This window comes from Euprymna scolopes, chromosome 18 (genome assembly GCF_053919585.1).
Source record: "Euprymna scolopes isolate OS-2025 chromosome 18, ASM5391958v1, whole genome shotgun sequence".
Lineage (NCBI taxonomy): Eukaryota > Metazoa > Mollusca > Cephalopoda > Sepiida > Sepiolidae > Euprymna > Euprymna scolopes.
Window position 1 is genome coordinate 133,333,553 of NC_136499.1, and position 18,571 is coordinate 133,352,123.

The window sequence follows — 18,571 nt, forward strand, 5'->3', positions numbered from 1 at the left end:
AGCAGTAGAATGATCCAACGACATTTCAGTGGCCTTGGCAAAGGTCTTCTACTTCATTTCAGGTCAAGAATGAAAGTCAGTCCCAGAAGTTTGTCAAAGCAGTGTGTTTACTCAAGAGAAGGTGTCAATCCTGGGCCCAACTCTCTTCCTGATCTACATCAATGACCTCCCTAAACACATACTTAAATCATTCGTTGACATCTATGCAGATGACACGACCATCTACAGCAACACATCAAAGGCTGTAAATGACAAAGTTCTCTCTGATTCTCTCTCCTCTGATATCGAGCGCGTGGTTCAGTGGGGGAAGATGTGGCTGGTTACCTTTAATGCATCCAAAACGAAACTCCTATCCTTACATCATCAACGCTCTGATCCCTATCTGGCATCAATAGTGATGGATGGCTCTCGTCTGGGTGAGGCCCCGTGTTTTGACAAGCTTCTGGGTTTGACCTTTACTCCTGATCTGAAATGGAACACGTACATCAAGTCTGTTGCGAAGGTCGCTGGAAAGATGGTGGGATCCTTCTACCGCTCCAGAAGATATCTCACTACTGATGCAATTCTCTATCTATATAAAAGCCAAGTACGTCCAAGGATGGAATACTGTCGCCATATCTGGGCAGGAGCTGCTAAAAACAGCCTATCTTGCCTTGACACTGCCTGGTGATCACTGTGTAAAAAAAAAGAAGAGATGTTAATTTCAATTAAGACCAAGTTGTGATCAATGCACAAGTAGGGAAACGAGATGTGTGCTACCAATTTAATGCCTATATGGACCATCTGCGCCACCTCTTTGTTTCCCAATACAACTCACACATAATAAAATTCGCATGTAATGACAAACAATGAAATTAATCAATGAATAATACATTCATTAAAGCAAGTCACACGTTCAAGTGTTCGTGACAAGAACATGATGTATGAGCAGGACTTCGTTATAAAAACCTTTACCCTCCTCGCCATTTAACAAACCTGCAAAGAAGAAACCTCCCAAGACGAACTGCATATGTTAAGCACTATTTAAAAAAGCAACGATACATTGAGACGACCAGCAATTCGCATTTCAGGTAGAGTGCACCATTCTTTCCTTTGATTAAAATGATTGTTTAAAATAACATTACAGCTGGCTGTCGGGCATCAGTTTGAAATAGTATTATCGTCGATCTGTCATATTTCCATTTGATATAGCATATTGTCGGTCTTTTAGGATAAAAGTTTCGCATTTTCGTTGATGTACCAGGTAAACTTTGAAGTAGCAGAGTCTAAAAAAAGTTTCAAATTTAATAGGTCTAGCACTACCAGTCAGCTTCCAACCTCTGTCCCATCACCCCAATGTTGCATTTCTTTAACTGCTTAAAAGTACTTTAATAAAATGTGTTCTGATAAATTCAGAACACTGGTGCTTCCCTCAAGATACACACTGCACAGTGGCGGCTCGTGCATGGAACTGTGGGACTGCAGCACCCCCAAGTTATTTCTACACAATATTAATGATAAAATTAAAAATAATACGTTTGTTTATTATTATTATTATTATTATTATTATTATTATTATTATTATTATTATTATTATTATTATTTTATTTTTTCTATGTGTACATTATAAAATCATTAACTTTAATGTCGGTATCTCCAAATTTATATAATAACAAAAATAAAACTTGCTTGAAGCTGTTAAATTCACAGTTACACTTTCTTAATGAAATTCTCTTGTACGCATGCGCGGATTAGACGCTTTAGGCAGCCGAGGATGCTGCTTGAAGAACTGTCGCTTGGCGCAGTTCCGTGTCGTGAAATTCGTTGTTTGCTTAGAGTGTGCGCCTGTATAAATATGATAACATTGTTATTGAAAAAAAAAAGGAGGTTTACTTATATTTTTTAAAATTATTATTAAAATCTGCACATAACGTGTTCTTGTACATAAAATATTGTGCTTTTTTTTTTTTTTAAATACGCACACTTTTAGCGTTGGGATTTAAGTCGGTAGCAGACGGAAATATATAATATGCAGAAACTGTTTATTTTTATTTATTAAAAGTATTCGGGAATTTAGCAGTGAAGCTAACACGCGGCCAAGAGTAAAAACCAATTATACAATAAATAAATTTTACCATAAAAATAAAGTTACTTTTCCATCTACCTGCCTTTTTGTTTGCTTCTTTAAAGTAGTTTTAAATGCTATTTATTTTGCAACAACTAAACTTTACAAAAACAACTGTTTATATTTTTTCCTAGAAGCAAAAAAGCAAAGAAACAGTTTATGTTGAAAATATATTTTAGTTAGAAATCTTTTTAGCGTGTATGTTTTAGATATAAAAAAATTAGCATTTATTTGCCTCCGACAAGGACAATGTTAGAAGTTTTACACTTTGAAAAATGGATTTTTTATACAAGATTTTTTAATTAAAATGTGTTTGTAAGTAAAAAAAATAAAACAGTTTTTTTTTTTAAATAATTATGCATTTTTAAACTTTACATTGAATTTGTGGGTTTGTATTACTGTACACATAGATTCGAAAAAGTTGTCAAAAAAACAAATATATAACAAATAAATGTTATCAAAAGCAAGATAAATTACTTTTCTACCAAACTGGATATAAATTTCGTGTTTTTATTAAATTTAACATGTTTATTCAGCTCAAAAAGCATATAGTGTTTACCGATGTATTGGAAAATTTAAAATGGCGGCCGACTCTCTCTTTAACACAATACATCGGTAAACACTGTATGCTTTTCGAATTTATGTGTACAGTAATACAAACCCGAATTTGTTAGTAGATGGGTCAGATAATACGCATTAAAAAAAAGTAATTAGAAACCCTTCTGGACTGAGACAATTTTAATTTTTTGTTTTTTGGGGAAGAAAGCTACATTAAAATTCGATGTTTTATAATGCTTATATATGACATCCTATTTTCTTATAATAACTATCCACTTTATGTCGATCTTTACCGGCATGGGAAGGTCAGTAAATAGCCAAATTTGTTCTTTTTATCTAAAAAGCAAGTTGTTAAAAGATTTGTAAATAAAATTTTGTATCTTTAAATATTTTTTTTTGTTTGCTCAATATATAAAAATGTAAACTGTTTTATTTTGCATTTTATTTACAAATACGTTTTGTTATAAATACATCTTTAAAAATAAATCTTGTAAATAAAACTGTTATTAAATAAAACGCTATTTTCAAATAGTAAACTCCTAAATTAACACTCGTAGGGAGGCAGATAAATTTCAAAGTTTTTCTTTTCTTTTTTTATAAAAAATAAGTTATTTTAAAAAATGTTTTTCGTTTGTTTGCAAAAAAAAAATAAATAAATAAAAACCCCGCAAACTTTTATTTAATCTGCAAAGGAATAAATATATATATTATTTTTATTCTGTAAAGTGTACATAATTTAAAAAAAATCTTTTTAATAAAAAAGTTTTTGCGTATTATCCATTTCTGATTGATTATTTGTCTTTGTTATATATTTTAATATTTATTTGAATGTTTGTTTATTATTTGATTAAATATTTATTTATATATTCGAATTTCTTTACACGATATTAAAAAAAATACGTAAAATTTTTGAAGCAGCACCCCCACTAATCTCGGGCACGAGCCGCCACGGACACTGCACACAAATTTGATAAACAGCAACATCCCACGCTTTTACTGTCGAGGTCCCTAGTTGTTGGAAATACGTTTACTCTAATACTTTTTTTCCCTCGGACTGATCAACTTTATAATTCACTCTTTTCTTCCTGTTTCGTACAGAAATTAATATATATAATGGGGGCAGATGTATTATTGCTCAACTCTCCACAGTTCTCTGTTAGGCACGATCCCAAATAGCAGCCTCTTACATCCCAACTGGCAAAATGCTTGATTTGGGGTGAAAATGAGTAAAACAAGCATATTCGACAATCTATTTCGGCTAAATTTGAAATAGCATTTCGTCTGTCATATTTTAGTTTTAGTATTTTCGTCGGACGATCATGCTTCCGTTTTAAATAGAATGCTGTAGATTAGTCGAGGATTGGTTGGTTGGTTGATTGTTTTTGTTTTACGGCATATCAACCCTTTTCGGGTTATTTAATGCCGAATCCAAATATTTTGAAGAAAATTTTTTTTAATATAATATATTTGTTGTTTTCACGTCGGTTTCTATTCAACCCATAGTTGGGACCTTAACAGGTACTACCACTCCGGGTCAGAGTGGACCTGGGAGCAATTGTAATTAAAGGGTGGCTCCACACTCCCCAAAGCCCACAAGCTGGGGCCTCACCACTGGATATAGTTTAAGGTCATATCCAGGACCCCCATTGAGGGACTTTTACCCTTTGCAGGGGGGCAGTCGGCGTATTCTAATGCCCCACCGACAGGGCCGGATTAGTCGAGGAATCTTTTTTAAATTTTGTTAAATTTTGTAAAAATATATAACCGCTTGGGAAATTTTTCGCTTTTCTAACGACCACTCTGTGGATTTAACAACCTATGGCTGATTTTATACAATTATTTTACATAATGGCTTGAATTTAAGTTTAACATCCAAAAGTCAAGTATCATGGTTCAATTGTACCCTAAAAAGCTACAATGTCATTGAACGCGCCCTTGCCATATCAAATAACCTTGTTGATTTTATCTGCCCGGTCCTCCTACTTGTGAGGTGATAAAACTTATCTAATGCACTTGTGCTGTTAGGCTGTATAAGATGTTAACTTTAGTCAAAATCGGCTGTTCCTTATTTCATAGGATTTATTTGATTACTGATACTCATCGAGGACATTCCGATATAAAACTTATCCAAAAACACTGCCAGACACATAAAGTACATTTGTGTGAAATTTCAAAACAATCGGCCCAGCCACAAGGAACGAAACCACACACATACAAAGTGCCTATTATATATTGTCACATACTCCTTAAATTAGAATTGTGTTTTAAGAAGAAAATGTAAAATTTTAATTTTAGGCCGACGAAGAGTGTATCGTTTTTTTTTTTTTTTTTTTTTTTTTTTTAATTATCGCCGAACCTACAATGAGAGAAAGAGAGAGTGTAGGAGAAGACAGAGGAGGATAGAGTTGAAGAAAACGTCCAACAGATATCAACACCACCTCAACCACTTGAGGATGAGTTAGCGAGTTGTCGAGGTCATCCAGTCAACACACTTTCTGACCCCTTTTAGTTCCGAGTACCAAGCGATAAAAGTGAACAAAGAAAGAAGGAGATAGGCAGGCAAAGTACGGAGAAGAAAGAGAGAGAGGGAGAGGGTGAGGGAAGGGAGAGGAGAAAAGAGACATTTTTTTCGACACACTCGGCAAAGCCGCCGTGCCGAGCGGGTGTGGAAATATCCCATCCGATAGCGAAAGAGAAATGGAGGCGAACCTTACAAATCAACATTTGAGTTGCGGACAAGTGTATAAACAGACGTTGAAGATAGTTTTTATTCTGAAACAACCGCCCGAAACTAAAAAAAAGTAAAAACTTTTAAGACCTCTTTATCTCTCTTTCTCTCTCTCTCTCTCTTTCTCTCTCTCTCTCTCTCTCTTTCTTTCTCTCCCTCTCTCGTATGATGAATTGGCGATTCCTTTATTTTGCCATTTTTTCTGTTGTTATCTATTGATATATTTTTCGTCGGCATTTTCAGACATTAGTGCAAGATACCCCTTCCACATTTTCATAATTTGTTTTTTTTTTTCATTTAATCTCACCCCCCCCTTTCTACCATATTCTGTTTTTGTAATAAAATTGATTTAAACTTTACTACTGGTGTTCGTGTTTTCGTTGCTTTCATAGGTTGTTCGTTCGTCAATTTTACATTTTCCGGGTTTCGAAAGAGTCTCCCTATTTCTGTCTTGTTCGGCAAGATATATAGAACCCAAGGGACATTTTGTCATTGTTCATTTGTTTTTCGTAAAAAGTCTTATACATATTTTTTGTTACCATACGTAATATATATATATATATATATATATATATATATATATATATATATATATATATATATATATGTGTGTGTGTGTGTGTGCGTGTGTGTGTGTGTGTGCGCGCGCGTGTGTGTGTGTGCGCGCGCGCGTGTGTGTGTTTATTTATTTATTTATTCCAGATTAAAAATAATTCGAAAGTAAAATACCATTGAATTTCAACGAGGTTGTTCAAAGTGCACAATGTGTTAAGCAAGAGATAGACGCTGGAGTGGGAAGGGACAATTTATCAATTTATCATTGCGGCTAGACTAACCCCTTTCCCTAGCCTGGGATTGAACCTACAACCATCCCATTGATAGTCGGCACTTCTAATCTCTTCCGTGGAAATATATTTTTCAATTATACTGCGCCTTTTATTTATAATAATCCTTAATTTATGAAGTCCGATGTAATTACAGAGCAAATAACAAATAAAAAACAAATATTTATATTCCAAATTTCATAATGTTGACCATCTTCCAATTAATTTCTGTAAGTACATTGACATTCACAATTTTTGACAGCCTCTGTTTCGTAGAGCAAAAGCATTCATTTAATTATTATATCAATCTATGAATTTATTCTAACCTTAACCCCTGTGAAGAAATAGCCCCTATCAATCCATTAAAAGAAAAGAAAATGCTTATGGGCATGTTTACAAAATTCGAAAATTGGGAGAGAAGTTGCAATTACCTTTTATTTGGTCCTTTATTACACTATTTTCATTATCTCTCTTTATCTCTCTCTCCCTCTCTCTCTCTCTCTTTCTCTCTTTCTCTCTCTCTCTCTCTCTCTCTCTCTCTCTCTCTCTCTCTCTATATATATATATATATATATATATATATATATATATATATATATATATATATGCGGGGTACAAAATTTCATTATTGCAATCATGACAGGAAGACCCGTTTTGATTTTCATGATTAAAAGTGGGAAATGAGAAGAAAAAAATAATGGGGGAGGCCTCACTTTTCATACGCTGGATTGAGGAATTTCCTTTTTTATTAATAAAATCGAATGAATACGTTTCAAATAAAATGATACGTTAAAAATAGATAGCGATATAGTGTATTAGAAAAAAAACAAAACGGGATAAACTATGTCTAAAATAACGATACGTATATCACCTTGAAACTGATCACATTCAAGCCTTAGGGACATTTTCTCTGTTTGGAGAGAGAAGGCTTCTTCAAGCGAACGTGGATAATCTCCAAGATCTTCAGGTGATTGTTCGAATGAGCACGACTCAGAATAGTGAATGAATTAGTGCTAAAGTTCGCGGTATATGCCGGGTTTTAAGCAAATGTTCAGCTATAGAAGACTTTGATGTGTTAACAAGAACGTCCGTTGGTAGTTAAGAACAATTCCTAATTTTGCTAGGTACGTGCTGTTGAACTCTATTATCAAGTCTTAACAACGTCCGACCCACGTAGTCAGCACTGAAACTACATTTAAATTTATAAATTACATTATTATTATGGTGAGAGGGTAAAACGTCTTTGCGTCAGGATACCATTAATGGTTTCGTAAAGAACACAACACGTACATTTGAAGCAAAAAAGCATCTTTCCACTGTTGAGCTGATTTGGTTGCAAATTTCTCACTAATTGATCCTAACCACGGTAAACGAATATAAATCGGACATTTAGTCACCGTACTGATTTTTATTTGGGCTAAAAAGAGTTATTTGCTTTTTGATGACTGACCTAATCACATCGAGGGATACCCATTATTGGATAATGTGTGAGTAATAATTTTCGATTCTTCATCTAATTTTGTTTATAGAACAAATCATAAGGGTTCGATGCGTTAGGGTCCAAATTAAACTAATATTTCGTTTGGGGGGGGGGGCAAAACGAATCCCAGCATGTATACACTCCTTTAAACCTGGGTTTACGATATATTGATGTAAGTTAATTTGAGGGAGTTTTTGCTACCAATACATCAAGGAAAACTAAAGATGAATTACACTCTGCTTCATACGTATAATTTAAAACAAGATGCATGCTATTTAATAAGGAGAAATATGATTTGCCTCCATTCCATTATTAAATAGGCAAAATGTGTCGTCTACATATCTAAAGTAGACTAAGATTTTATGGGTCCAGATAATAACTGTTTCTCCTGGAAACCCACGAAAATAATCGCCATTGTTGGACCCAGGCCTGAGCCCATTGCTACCACATCTATTTGCCTATACATAACATCGTTAAAGCTGAATTCAACAGATGTAGTGACAATCAATAATCAACCAATCAATCAATTTATTGAGGTCAATCAATATATCGTAAATCCACGTTTACAGGATTGCGTCTGATCTCCATTTTTAAATTTTAAATTATCAATCACATTACTTTATATATATATATATATATATATATATATATATATATATATATATATATATAATGCATCGTTTTTGTGGTTGATTTGCAAGAAACGGCGTTGATTCAATGAAGTAACATTCGATTTTAGTCTTCAGCATCAACTTGTTTCAAAAACGGAACGAAAATTCAAAAACGGAGAACGACATTGCCATGAAGAAGTCAATATTATTCAACACGTTTGTTACAACGGTTTTTCTGGTATGTAACTCTACCTTTCTTATCTTTTTTTTCTTCCACTTCCACGTGACTCTACTTCCTTATTTCTTTTATTTTCATTGTTTATTAGCTTTTTTAGAATTAAAGCACGAATTATTATGTTTTTACAACGAATCTCACATCGATAAAACTTTCATCTAGTAATTATATCCGGTTGTAGCATGATTCCTGGTTTTGGTCGTAAGTGCTACCTAGAACATAAACACAATTTTATAAATTAATAATTGGAGAAATACGAAATTTTATAATAAAATATTTGTATACAAGAAATAATTCAAAAATAATTTTTTTCAATCATTTATACAAACGCGTGTTTTGTGACGTCAGTTGGGTTTGTTGTCCCTAGACAAAATGTGTATAGGGCAGATATACACGCATTTGAGTATGTGGTAATGTGGAATTGTGTATGTGTGTGAATTTGCATCATCGCAACAGCCGCTTGCCATTGACACCTCGCTGGCAATGACCATTGGTCATCACGGAAATTGGGGTATCAATAAGCTTCCCTAAAGTTCCAGTTCTTTCCGCACTCATGAAGTGGAGATTGTGTTAGTGCTTTTTCTCCTCTGTCCCCCCATCCACCTCGGCCCTTCTCTACTATTTGGTGTGGTGCCAGTTTATGTTAGCACTACATTTGGGGTATTATTATTATTATTATTATTATTAGTAGTAGTAGTAGTAGTAGTAGTAGTAGTAGTAGTAGTAGTAGTAGTAGTAGTATGCCGGATTTGTGGTACGATTTGTCGTAAGACCTCAGAGTCAATTGCGTACCTTGCAGCAGGGTGCAGTGGACTGACCCAGAGAGAGTACCGCAAAAGATACGATCGCATGGGACTCCGGATATATTGGGAGGTGTGTAAGAGGGTTGGGGTGAAGTGTACTGGAAAATGGTTTGAGGAGGTGCGTGATGAAGTGAAAACAAGTGAGGATGGCAAGGTAGAGGTACGGTGGGACAAAAGTGTCATAACGACCAAGCAATTAGAACATAATCGTCCGGATTTGGTCGTCATTGACAAGGTCTAAAAAACTGGCAGGTTGTAGACTTTTCAGTACCCTTGGACAGGAATGTGAGAGAGAAGAACGAGAAGTGGAGCAATTATGCTCCATTGCCTTGGAGATAAAGGTTTAAACACAATAATCCCGGTCGTAGTTGGTACACTAGGAGTAGTATCAAGTCGTCTGGAAGGACAATTGAAAAAACTACAAATCCCCGATGTTTTAGGTGGCCTACAGACCACTGCAATTATAGGTGCCACCAACATCCTTAGAAAAACCCTTGGTCTTTGAAGCTCCTGGTTTGAAACCGGGATTAAGGGAAATCCTCTGGAAATGAATCCCATCCCTTTCCAGAGAGACGTTGATAAACGAAATCAGAATTATTATTATTATTATTATTATTATTATTATTATTATTATTATTATTATTATTATTATTATTATTATTATTATTGTCGTCACATTTTGTGTCTGGCTATTTTTATTACTGATTTTATTCTGATATGCAGATGATAACAAATGAGCATAGCCTTTCAGTATCATCTTTTCGCAGGCTTTCAACATTTTCCGAGAGATTCTGGCGGTTGCCAACAAGGCAGTCTTCTGCAGTACTCCAACATTGCAATTTATCCTTCTAACAGAGCACTGTTCTTCCACGTGTTCTTTATTTAAGAATTCCGTTGATTTGAGATGCAATCTTTCCATGCAAGTTGGTAGTGTTTTTAACTATTATCTCTTTAAATCATCCTGTCCGAAAGCCTTCTAATTTGGAATTTTGGGATTGACTGCTAAATTTCTCTTTGCTTACTTTTCCCACATCTTGAGATATTTGTAGCTTTGTATTTCATTCTTCACATCCTCCACAAATCAAACTCCTTATGTTTCTTTTTCACACGCCAAATATTAGCCAAAAATTTTTTTGCACGCTTCTGACTTTTGAATTTACGAAATTTGATCATCTATTAAGTCCTTCGCTCTTTCAACCCTCTTTCAAGTTCACATTCCTTCTTAATTTTTTACTCATTTTTTACTATTTTTATTATTATTTACTCACTAGGAGTATCATCAAAGATTTATTTCTCTTTGAGAACAATTTGTGATGTTCGTTAGAGTTTGAGTGACAACAAGTCTCTCCAGATTTCCAGTACTCTCCATCTCTTTTGAGAACCTTTGCAGATCAATTTTGTTATCGCAAAACCGCTTACCATTGATTTCTCGTTGGAAGCAGTGATTGGTCTTCATTGGAATTTGGTTGTCGAAAAGCCTCACCATAATCACAGTCCTTTTTGTGCTCACCCAGAAGAGGTCTGGCGACTGCTTTCTCTTCACAGTCTTTTCATCCTTTTTGGCCCTTCTCACTTATTTGGTGTGGCGCCAGTTAGTGAGGACATACGTACATAAAAAAGGGATGAAAGGCAGTGGCAGAGAGGGTTAACTTACAATTATACACTTTTAATGCATTATTATTATTATTATTATTATTATTATTATTATTATTATTATTATTATTATTATTATTTACAGGTAATTTGCAATCAGGCCAGTGGTGTTACAGGTGAGACTTTTCTATTTTCATTGCAATGTCGGGTATAACACATTTACTGTAGACGATGGGAGAATATGTACAACTAGTATAACTCTCATCGAAGCTAGTCACTTTGTGTGTGTGAGTTCCTTCTTCAAACAGCTGAGCTTATCTTTTGCAAATATCACACAAATATAATTTATATGTCTGGCCGTGTTCTTAGATATGTTTTACACAGAAATTCATCCAATAAGTATCGAAAATCGAAAAAATCCGATCTTTAAAATAGATTTTTTTTCTTATCAATGAAAAAATAATTTTTACAGGGGAATTTTTATGCATTGCACTTGCAAAGAAGATAGTAAAATCTTAGCAACGATTTCTTGTTAAGAAAAAGAATTATTTACGTAGCTCAGTTGTAGAAAATTCGACTGTAGATTGAATGATCCCGGGTGTACCTCACCATTTTATTTTATTTTTTTTCTTATCAATGAGTTCAATTTACGATAAAAGAAGAGACAACATTTAAAAAAAAAACATTTCGTCATTTGTATATATTTAGAAATAAACATTAATCAAAAGTGACTTTTCTAGACGATTAATCCTCAAACCCCAATATCAGCTGACATGATATTAAAGGAAAACACAGACGGAATTTGATGAACCATATTATTATTATTATTATTAATATTATTAATATTATTATTATTATTATTATTATTTTATCGAATTAGTCCAGAGGGCAAATTATTTCTCGTACATATAATAATCAATAGAAAATTGATTCTCTAATAATACATACGCAATTTTCATAAATTAAAATATGTTTATGCGTATTGTACGACCGGGTAACGCAAGGCGTCCAGCTAGTATATATATATATATATATATATATATATATATATATATATATATATATATATATATATATACTACACCGATGAAGACTGAAGGATCGGTCGACAATTATGTACTTGTAAAAAAAGTTTTTCATTTTTTTCATAACATTATTTTGTATTCCTGCACGTCACCAATTGGAAACGAATAAAGAAAAGTTATAAGCTTTTATACTTTTCGTATTCTTTTTTTATACATTTCCTTATATATATATATATATATATATATATATATATATATATATATATATATATATATATATATATATATATATACTAGCAATCGGTGCCCGGCGTTGCCCAGGTGTTTTGAAGTGTATGCTGAGGAAAAAAAAACGGTCAATTTTTTTAAACTTTGACCCCTATTATGACCTCTTAACATTTATTGTTTAGGGATCAAGTAAAGTTAATAAGTTAGATCCATGTCCAAGGAATCTATATATAAAATATCACGTGTTTAGACCCTAAATTGTAGGAGGAGTTTGGTAGAGTTCTCAAAGGTCAAATTGTTGAATATTGACAACTTAATCGCCAAATTTCTGTTGAAAACCTATCACATCGATTTTCCCAAATCTCCGTACCCTGTATATCAAATTTCGAATCTGTAGGCTTAAAATTGACAGAGTTTTAGCGTAGGGAAATGTACACAGACGCACAGACACACACATACACTATCACTTATATATATATATATATAAACATAAACATCATATATATAAGGATAATAGTACGCCATATATATAACAAAAGACCATTATTTACTGAAGTGAAAGGAAAACCCGGGGGAACTTTACCCAAAAATAAATCTATATTATTTTGTGTGTATTGATAGTCTTATCAACACCCCTTTTTTCTATTTATTTAAAAAGAAAATACAACTTTGTTATTTATGAGTCGTGGAATTGCATTCATCTACAAAAGATCTAGCTAATGTGCATATTTTTTATCGTTTTTAATTAATTCCCTATTAGTTTTTTTTTCGGTTCTCTTATACGATGATCATCTTTATTTAACTATTACGTGTAATTATATTCATACAGATATTCTATATGATTTATATTTGCGTAATATTTGCGTAGAAATGAAGAAAATCAAATTTACTGTGTATTTATCGTGTTGCCATAACAACGTGACGTAGCCAAGGACGGTAGTGGACGTGAGTGTGTGTGCGTGTGTGCGCGTGTTTTCGTGCTGTGTTTATATTATGCATATTGTTTCGTATCTTATCAACTTCTTCGAATCTATGTGTACAGTAATACAAACCCGTTTTTCGAGCTGAATAAATATGTTATATTGAATAAAAACACGAAAAATATATCCAGTTTGGTAGAAAAGTAACTTATCTTGCCTTTGATAACATTTATTTGTTATATATTTGTTTTTTGACAACTTTTTCGAATCTATGTGTACAGTAATACAAACCCGAAATGAAAAGACCACGAGTGAACGCGCGTTTTACATAAAAATAAGTATTTTTAAATTTTAACTTTCTAACTTTAAAAAAAAGTTTAAAAATTTTATCAGCCGGCATAATTTATTTTTAAATATTGAAAAATTTCAGGAAAATTAATTGTTGCTAGATTTTCAAAACATTGTTTTCGTGTTGTGTGTACGTGTCTGCGGCTAGCACCAGAATGGCGGCCGTGATTTCGTAGGTTGGATTGTAAGATTGTGTAAGTTTCGTATTTTTTTAATTTGTAAATAACAAGTTATGAAAAAATTAAACCCTTCCAAGATGGACAATAAATAAAGCCATAATATTTTATGGTAAAGGTAAGAGCGTAGGAACCATAGTTTTTTAGGAGATGTGATTATTGGATTAACCAATCAGAAATCGTCTGTGGCACACACATCTCTGTTTTTATATATATATAGGTGTTCCACTGAGACCCATTTTATCAATGGTTGGTTCAGCACAACATTCTTTGGCTCAGTGGCTTGTAGAAATTCTGCAACCTGTGCGTGAGCTATACACCACGCATTGTATCCCAGATTCCTTTCGGTTCGTTGATTGTGTACGTGGGTTGGATTCTAATGCAGAGACGTCTTTCATGTGTTCATTTGATGTCTCTAGTCTTTTCACCAACATACCGTTGGATGAGACTATACGCATATGTACCGACGCTTTATATGATGGTCACCTGACTGCTCCACGGTTTTCTAAAGAGATTCTTATTGAACTCATTTTAATGTGTACGAAATCCGTGGAATTTAGTTTTTGTGATATTATGTACTGTCAGGTTGACGGGGTTTCAATGGGGAGTCCGTTGGCCCCAACTTTAGCGTATATTTTCGTCGGGTATTATGAATCCGTTATGTTTCATTCTACATCTAAACCCACTGCATATTTCAGATATGTTGACGACACTTTTGCTATTTTTCCTTCGCAAAGTGATGCGTCGACATTTTTTAATAGGTTGAATTCTTTACATGGGGCTCTCAAGTTCACTATGGAAAGTGAGAAGGACAATTCGCTTCCTTTCTTGGACGTTCTTGTCGAACGCTCAAGGGGGGGCTTTCTCACTACAATTTATAGAAAGCCGACATTTACTGGACTATATGTGAACTGGTTGTCTTTTGTACCTAAATCACGTAAGGTCGGTTTAATTAATACTTTGGTACATAGAGCCCTCATGATTTGTTCGCCTAACAGATTGGATGTCGAACTCGATAAGATCAGGGAAATATTCATCAATAATGGTTATCCTGTTGACCTTATTGATGATTGTATTTTCAAAAAGGTTGCGGATTTTAAATCCCCTAAAAAGTTTGGACCCTTGAAATGCCCGGTTTATTTGAAATTACCGTGGATAGGGGAGGGGAGTAATATAATTTCAAAAAAGATTCGAAGAAGTATTTACGATTGCTTCAATTCGGTGACCTTGCGTGTGGTATATACTACGAGATCTGCTTTTCCGTCTTTCCGTAAGGATAGTTTGCCTTACATCCAAAATAGTAATATTGTATATCAGTTTAAATGCCAGTGCGATGCTGGTTATGTTGGGCGAACATCCTTGCACCTTTTGACTCGTATAAACCAGCATGTTCCATCGAAGATCAGACAAGGGAGGATGGGGTTCGGAGGTCTCCCTCCTTCTGCAGCCTTGGACTCTGCTATTGGCCAGCATTTGGTTGACAACCCATGCTGTGCCGATAGATATAAAATAGATTGGTTCGAGGTGCTACATAGAGCGGACTCCAAAAACCATTTAAAGATTTTGGAGGCTGTCTCTATTGCGGTGCGTCAACCTTCTTTGTGCCGGCAAAAAGAAACATCTAACGCATTGTTTCTCTTTGGGGAACTTTGAATTTTTTCTCCCGCTTTTTTTTTTTTTTTTTTTTTTTCTCCCTCGTTGTGCCAACATTTTTAATCGTTTTTTTAAACGTAAATAAATTTAATTAATGCCCCCGTACGTTGGCACATTAAATAAGTTCCCCTATAGAACTCTTTATTTTCGCCACAATATTATTTAGATTGCTATCGATTTGCTCCTGAAGAGATGATAGCCGAAAGAGCTCTCGAGAAACTGCCGCCTACCATTTTATTTAAAACCATATATAAATTCTGTACCTCTAAACATTTATTTAAATATTTACGGAAGAGGTATACACACCAACAAATAGAATTGTGTAATAATATTGTAAGATTAAGGAGTAGAATTAGATCTACCAATCTCTCCTTAGCTTTTTTGCGTTCCTGTCTGCAACAAGATGTAGCCCCAGCTTACATTAGTAAACGTATTGCTGCATCTAAAGTGAAGCCAAGTTTGTCTATGGAGCGTGCGTTTATACGTGACGATATGAATAAGTTGATGGAGAACCTTGAGACGTACATTAGTAATCGTCATCAACTTTGGTCCGTAGTTAAGGGGTTCCTGTCCTTTTGTGATTTTTTCCGTTTTTGCAAATATTTATCTATCGGTGATCAGTTTGCTAGGCAAAATGCTTCCAAAGATAATAGTAAACACCTTGCTCTTCTGGTTCGCAGAAGATATGGGTGTGAACCCACTAATGGAAGCAAACATATTTTCAATTTTTCAAAAACGGTCCTTACAGAAATTGAAAATAAAGTTTTGTCTAGGGGCTTAGATTTTTGTATTCCCCCCACGAGTTTAAATAAAGAGAGAACACTTTCTGCCTTTGAAGTTTTGTTCTCTCAACTTAGACATAATGTGCCTAATTCCCCAGAAAAAATTGTTGGGATGAAATCCAATTTAGTTGCCTTAGCTCACCGATATAGTAACATTCCTGTTGATCATAGCGACTTTGTCTGGAACATAACGCAATTTAAAACGATGAAAGCGTTAAAATCTAACACCGATATTTATATGTGTAAACCAGACAAAGGTGCAGGAGTGGTGATTTTGGATAAATCCGACTACGTTGAGAAAATGGCAGTGATTCTCAATGATAGTTCGAAATTCCGTAAACTCGGCGCTGTCGAGGTGACGGATAATACTTGCAAGAACGAGGCTAAAATGCAGAGACGTTTACTTGCATTATTTAAAAAGAAGGTGTTTTGCAAGGATGTGTATGACAGGATCAGGCCCTCTGGGTCACAGCGTCCCAGAATGTATGGTCTCCCTAAAATCCACAAGCAAGGTGTTCCACTGAGACCCATTTTATCAATGGTTGGTTCAGCACAACATTCTTTGGCTCAGTGGCTTGTAGAAATTCTGCAACCTGTGCGTGAGCTATACACCACGCATTGTATCCCAGATTCCTTTCGGTTCGTTGATTGTGTACGTGGGTTGGATTCTAATGCAGAGACGTCTTTCATGTGTTCATTTGATGTCTCTAGTCTTTTCACCAACATACCGTTGGATGAGACTATACGCATATGTACCGACGCTTTATATGATGGTCACCTGACTGCTCCACGGTTTTCTAAAGAGATTCTTATTGAACTCATTTTAATGTGTACGAAATCCGTGGAATTTAGTTTTTGTGATATTATGTACTGTCAGGTTGACGGGGTTTCAATGGGGAGTCCGTTGGCCCCAACTTTAGCGTATATTTTCGTCGGGTATTATGAATCCGTTATGTTTCATTCTACATCTAAACCCACTGCATATTTCAGATATGTTGACGACACTTTTGCTATTTTTCCTTCGCAAAGTGATGCGTCGACATTTTTTAATAGGTTGAATTCTTTACATGGGGCTCTCAAGTTCACTATGGAAAGTGAGAAGGACAATTCGCTTCCTTTCTTGGACGTTCTTGTCGAACGCTCAAGGGGGGGGGCTTTCTCACTACAATTTATAGAAAGCCGACATTTACTGGACTATATGTGAACTGGTTGTCTTTTGTACCTAAATCACGTAAGGTCGGTTTAATTAATACTTTGGTACATAGAGCCCTCATGATTTGTTCGCCTAACAGATTGGATGTCGAACTCGATAAGATCAGGGAAATATTCATCAATAATGGTTATCCTGTTGACCTTATTGATGATTGTATTTTCAAAAAGGTTGCGGATTTTAAATCCCCTAAAAAGTTTGGACCCTTGAAATGCCCGGTTTATTTGAAATTACCGTGGATAGGGGAGGGGAGTAATATAATTTCAAAAAAGATTCGAAGAAGTATTTACGATTGCTTCAATTCGGTGACCTTGCGTGTGGTATATACTACGAGATCTGCTTTTCCGTCTTTCCGTAAGGATAGTTTGCCTTACATCCAAAATAGTAATATTGTATATCAGTTTAAATGCCAGTGCGATGCTGGTTATGTTGGGCGAACATCCTTGCACCTTTTGACTCGTATAAACCAGCATGTTCCATCGAAGATCAGACAAGGGAGGATGGGGTTCGGAGGTCTCCCTCCTTCTGCAGCCTTGGACTCTGCTATTGGCCAGCATTTGGTTGACAACCCATGCTGTACCGATAGATATAAAATAGATTGGTTCGAGGTGCTACATAGAGCGGACTCCAAAAACCATTTAAAGATTTTGGAGGCTGTCTCTATTGCGGTGCGTCAACCTTCTTTGTGCCGGCAAAAAGAAACATCTAACGCATTGTTTCTCTTTGGGGAACTTTGAATTTTTTCTCCCGCTTTTTTTTTTTTTTTTTTTTTTTCTCCCTCGTTGTGCCAACATTTTTAATCGTTTTTTTAAACGTAAATAAATTTAATTAATGCCCCCGTACGTTGGCACATTAAATAAGTTCCCCTATAGAACTCTTTATTTTCGCCACAATATTATTTAGATTGCTATCGATTTGCTCCTGAAGAGATGATAGCCGAAAGAGCTCTCGAGAAACTGCCGCCTACCATTTTATTTAAAACCATATATAAATTCTGTACCTCTAAACATTTATTTAAATATTTACGGAAGAGGTATACACACCAACAAATAGAATTGTGTAATAATATTGTAAGATTAAGGAGTAGAATTAGATCTACCAATCTCTCCTTAGCTTTTTTGCGTTCCTGTCTGCAACAAGATGTAGCCCCAGCTTACATTAGTAAACGTATTGCAGCATCTAAAGTGAAGCCAAGTTTGTCTATGGAGCGTGCGTTTATACGTGACGATATGAATAAGTTGATGGAGAACCTTGAGACGTACATTAGTAATCGTCATCAACTTTGGTCCGTAG

General features: G+C 34.8%; 1 protein-coding gene across 2 annotated transcripts in view; it reads left to right on the forward strand.

The window, feature by feature from the left end:
- Nucleotides 1–872: 872 nt before the first annotated feature.
- Nucleotides 873–18,571, forward strand: part of LOC145297841 (matrilin-1-like) — a 39,763-nt gene continuing 22,064 nt past the window's right edge. The window contains exons 1-3 of one of the 2 annotated variants that reach the window (XM_080144171.1): nucleotides 873–1,070; nucleotides 8,434–8,543; nucleotides 11,082–11,112. In XM_080144171.1, the coding sequence (XP_080000297.1) occupies nucleotides 8,496–8,543; nucleotides 11,082–11,112 (79 nt within the window). In that variant the 5' untranslated portion in view covers nucleotides 873–1,070; nucleotides 8,434–8,495. The remainder of the gene's footprint in view (nucleotides 1,071–8,433; nucleotides 8,544–11,081; nucleotides 11,113–18,571) is intronic. The other variant, XM_080144172.1, reaches the window with a different exon arrangement.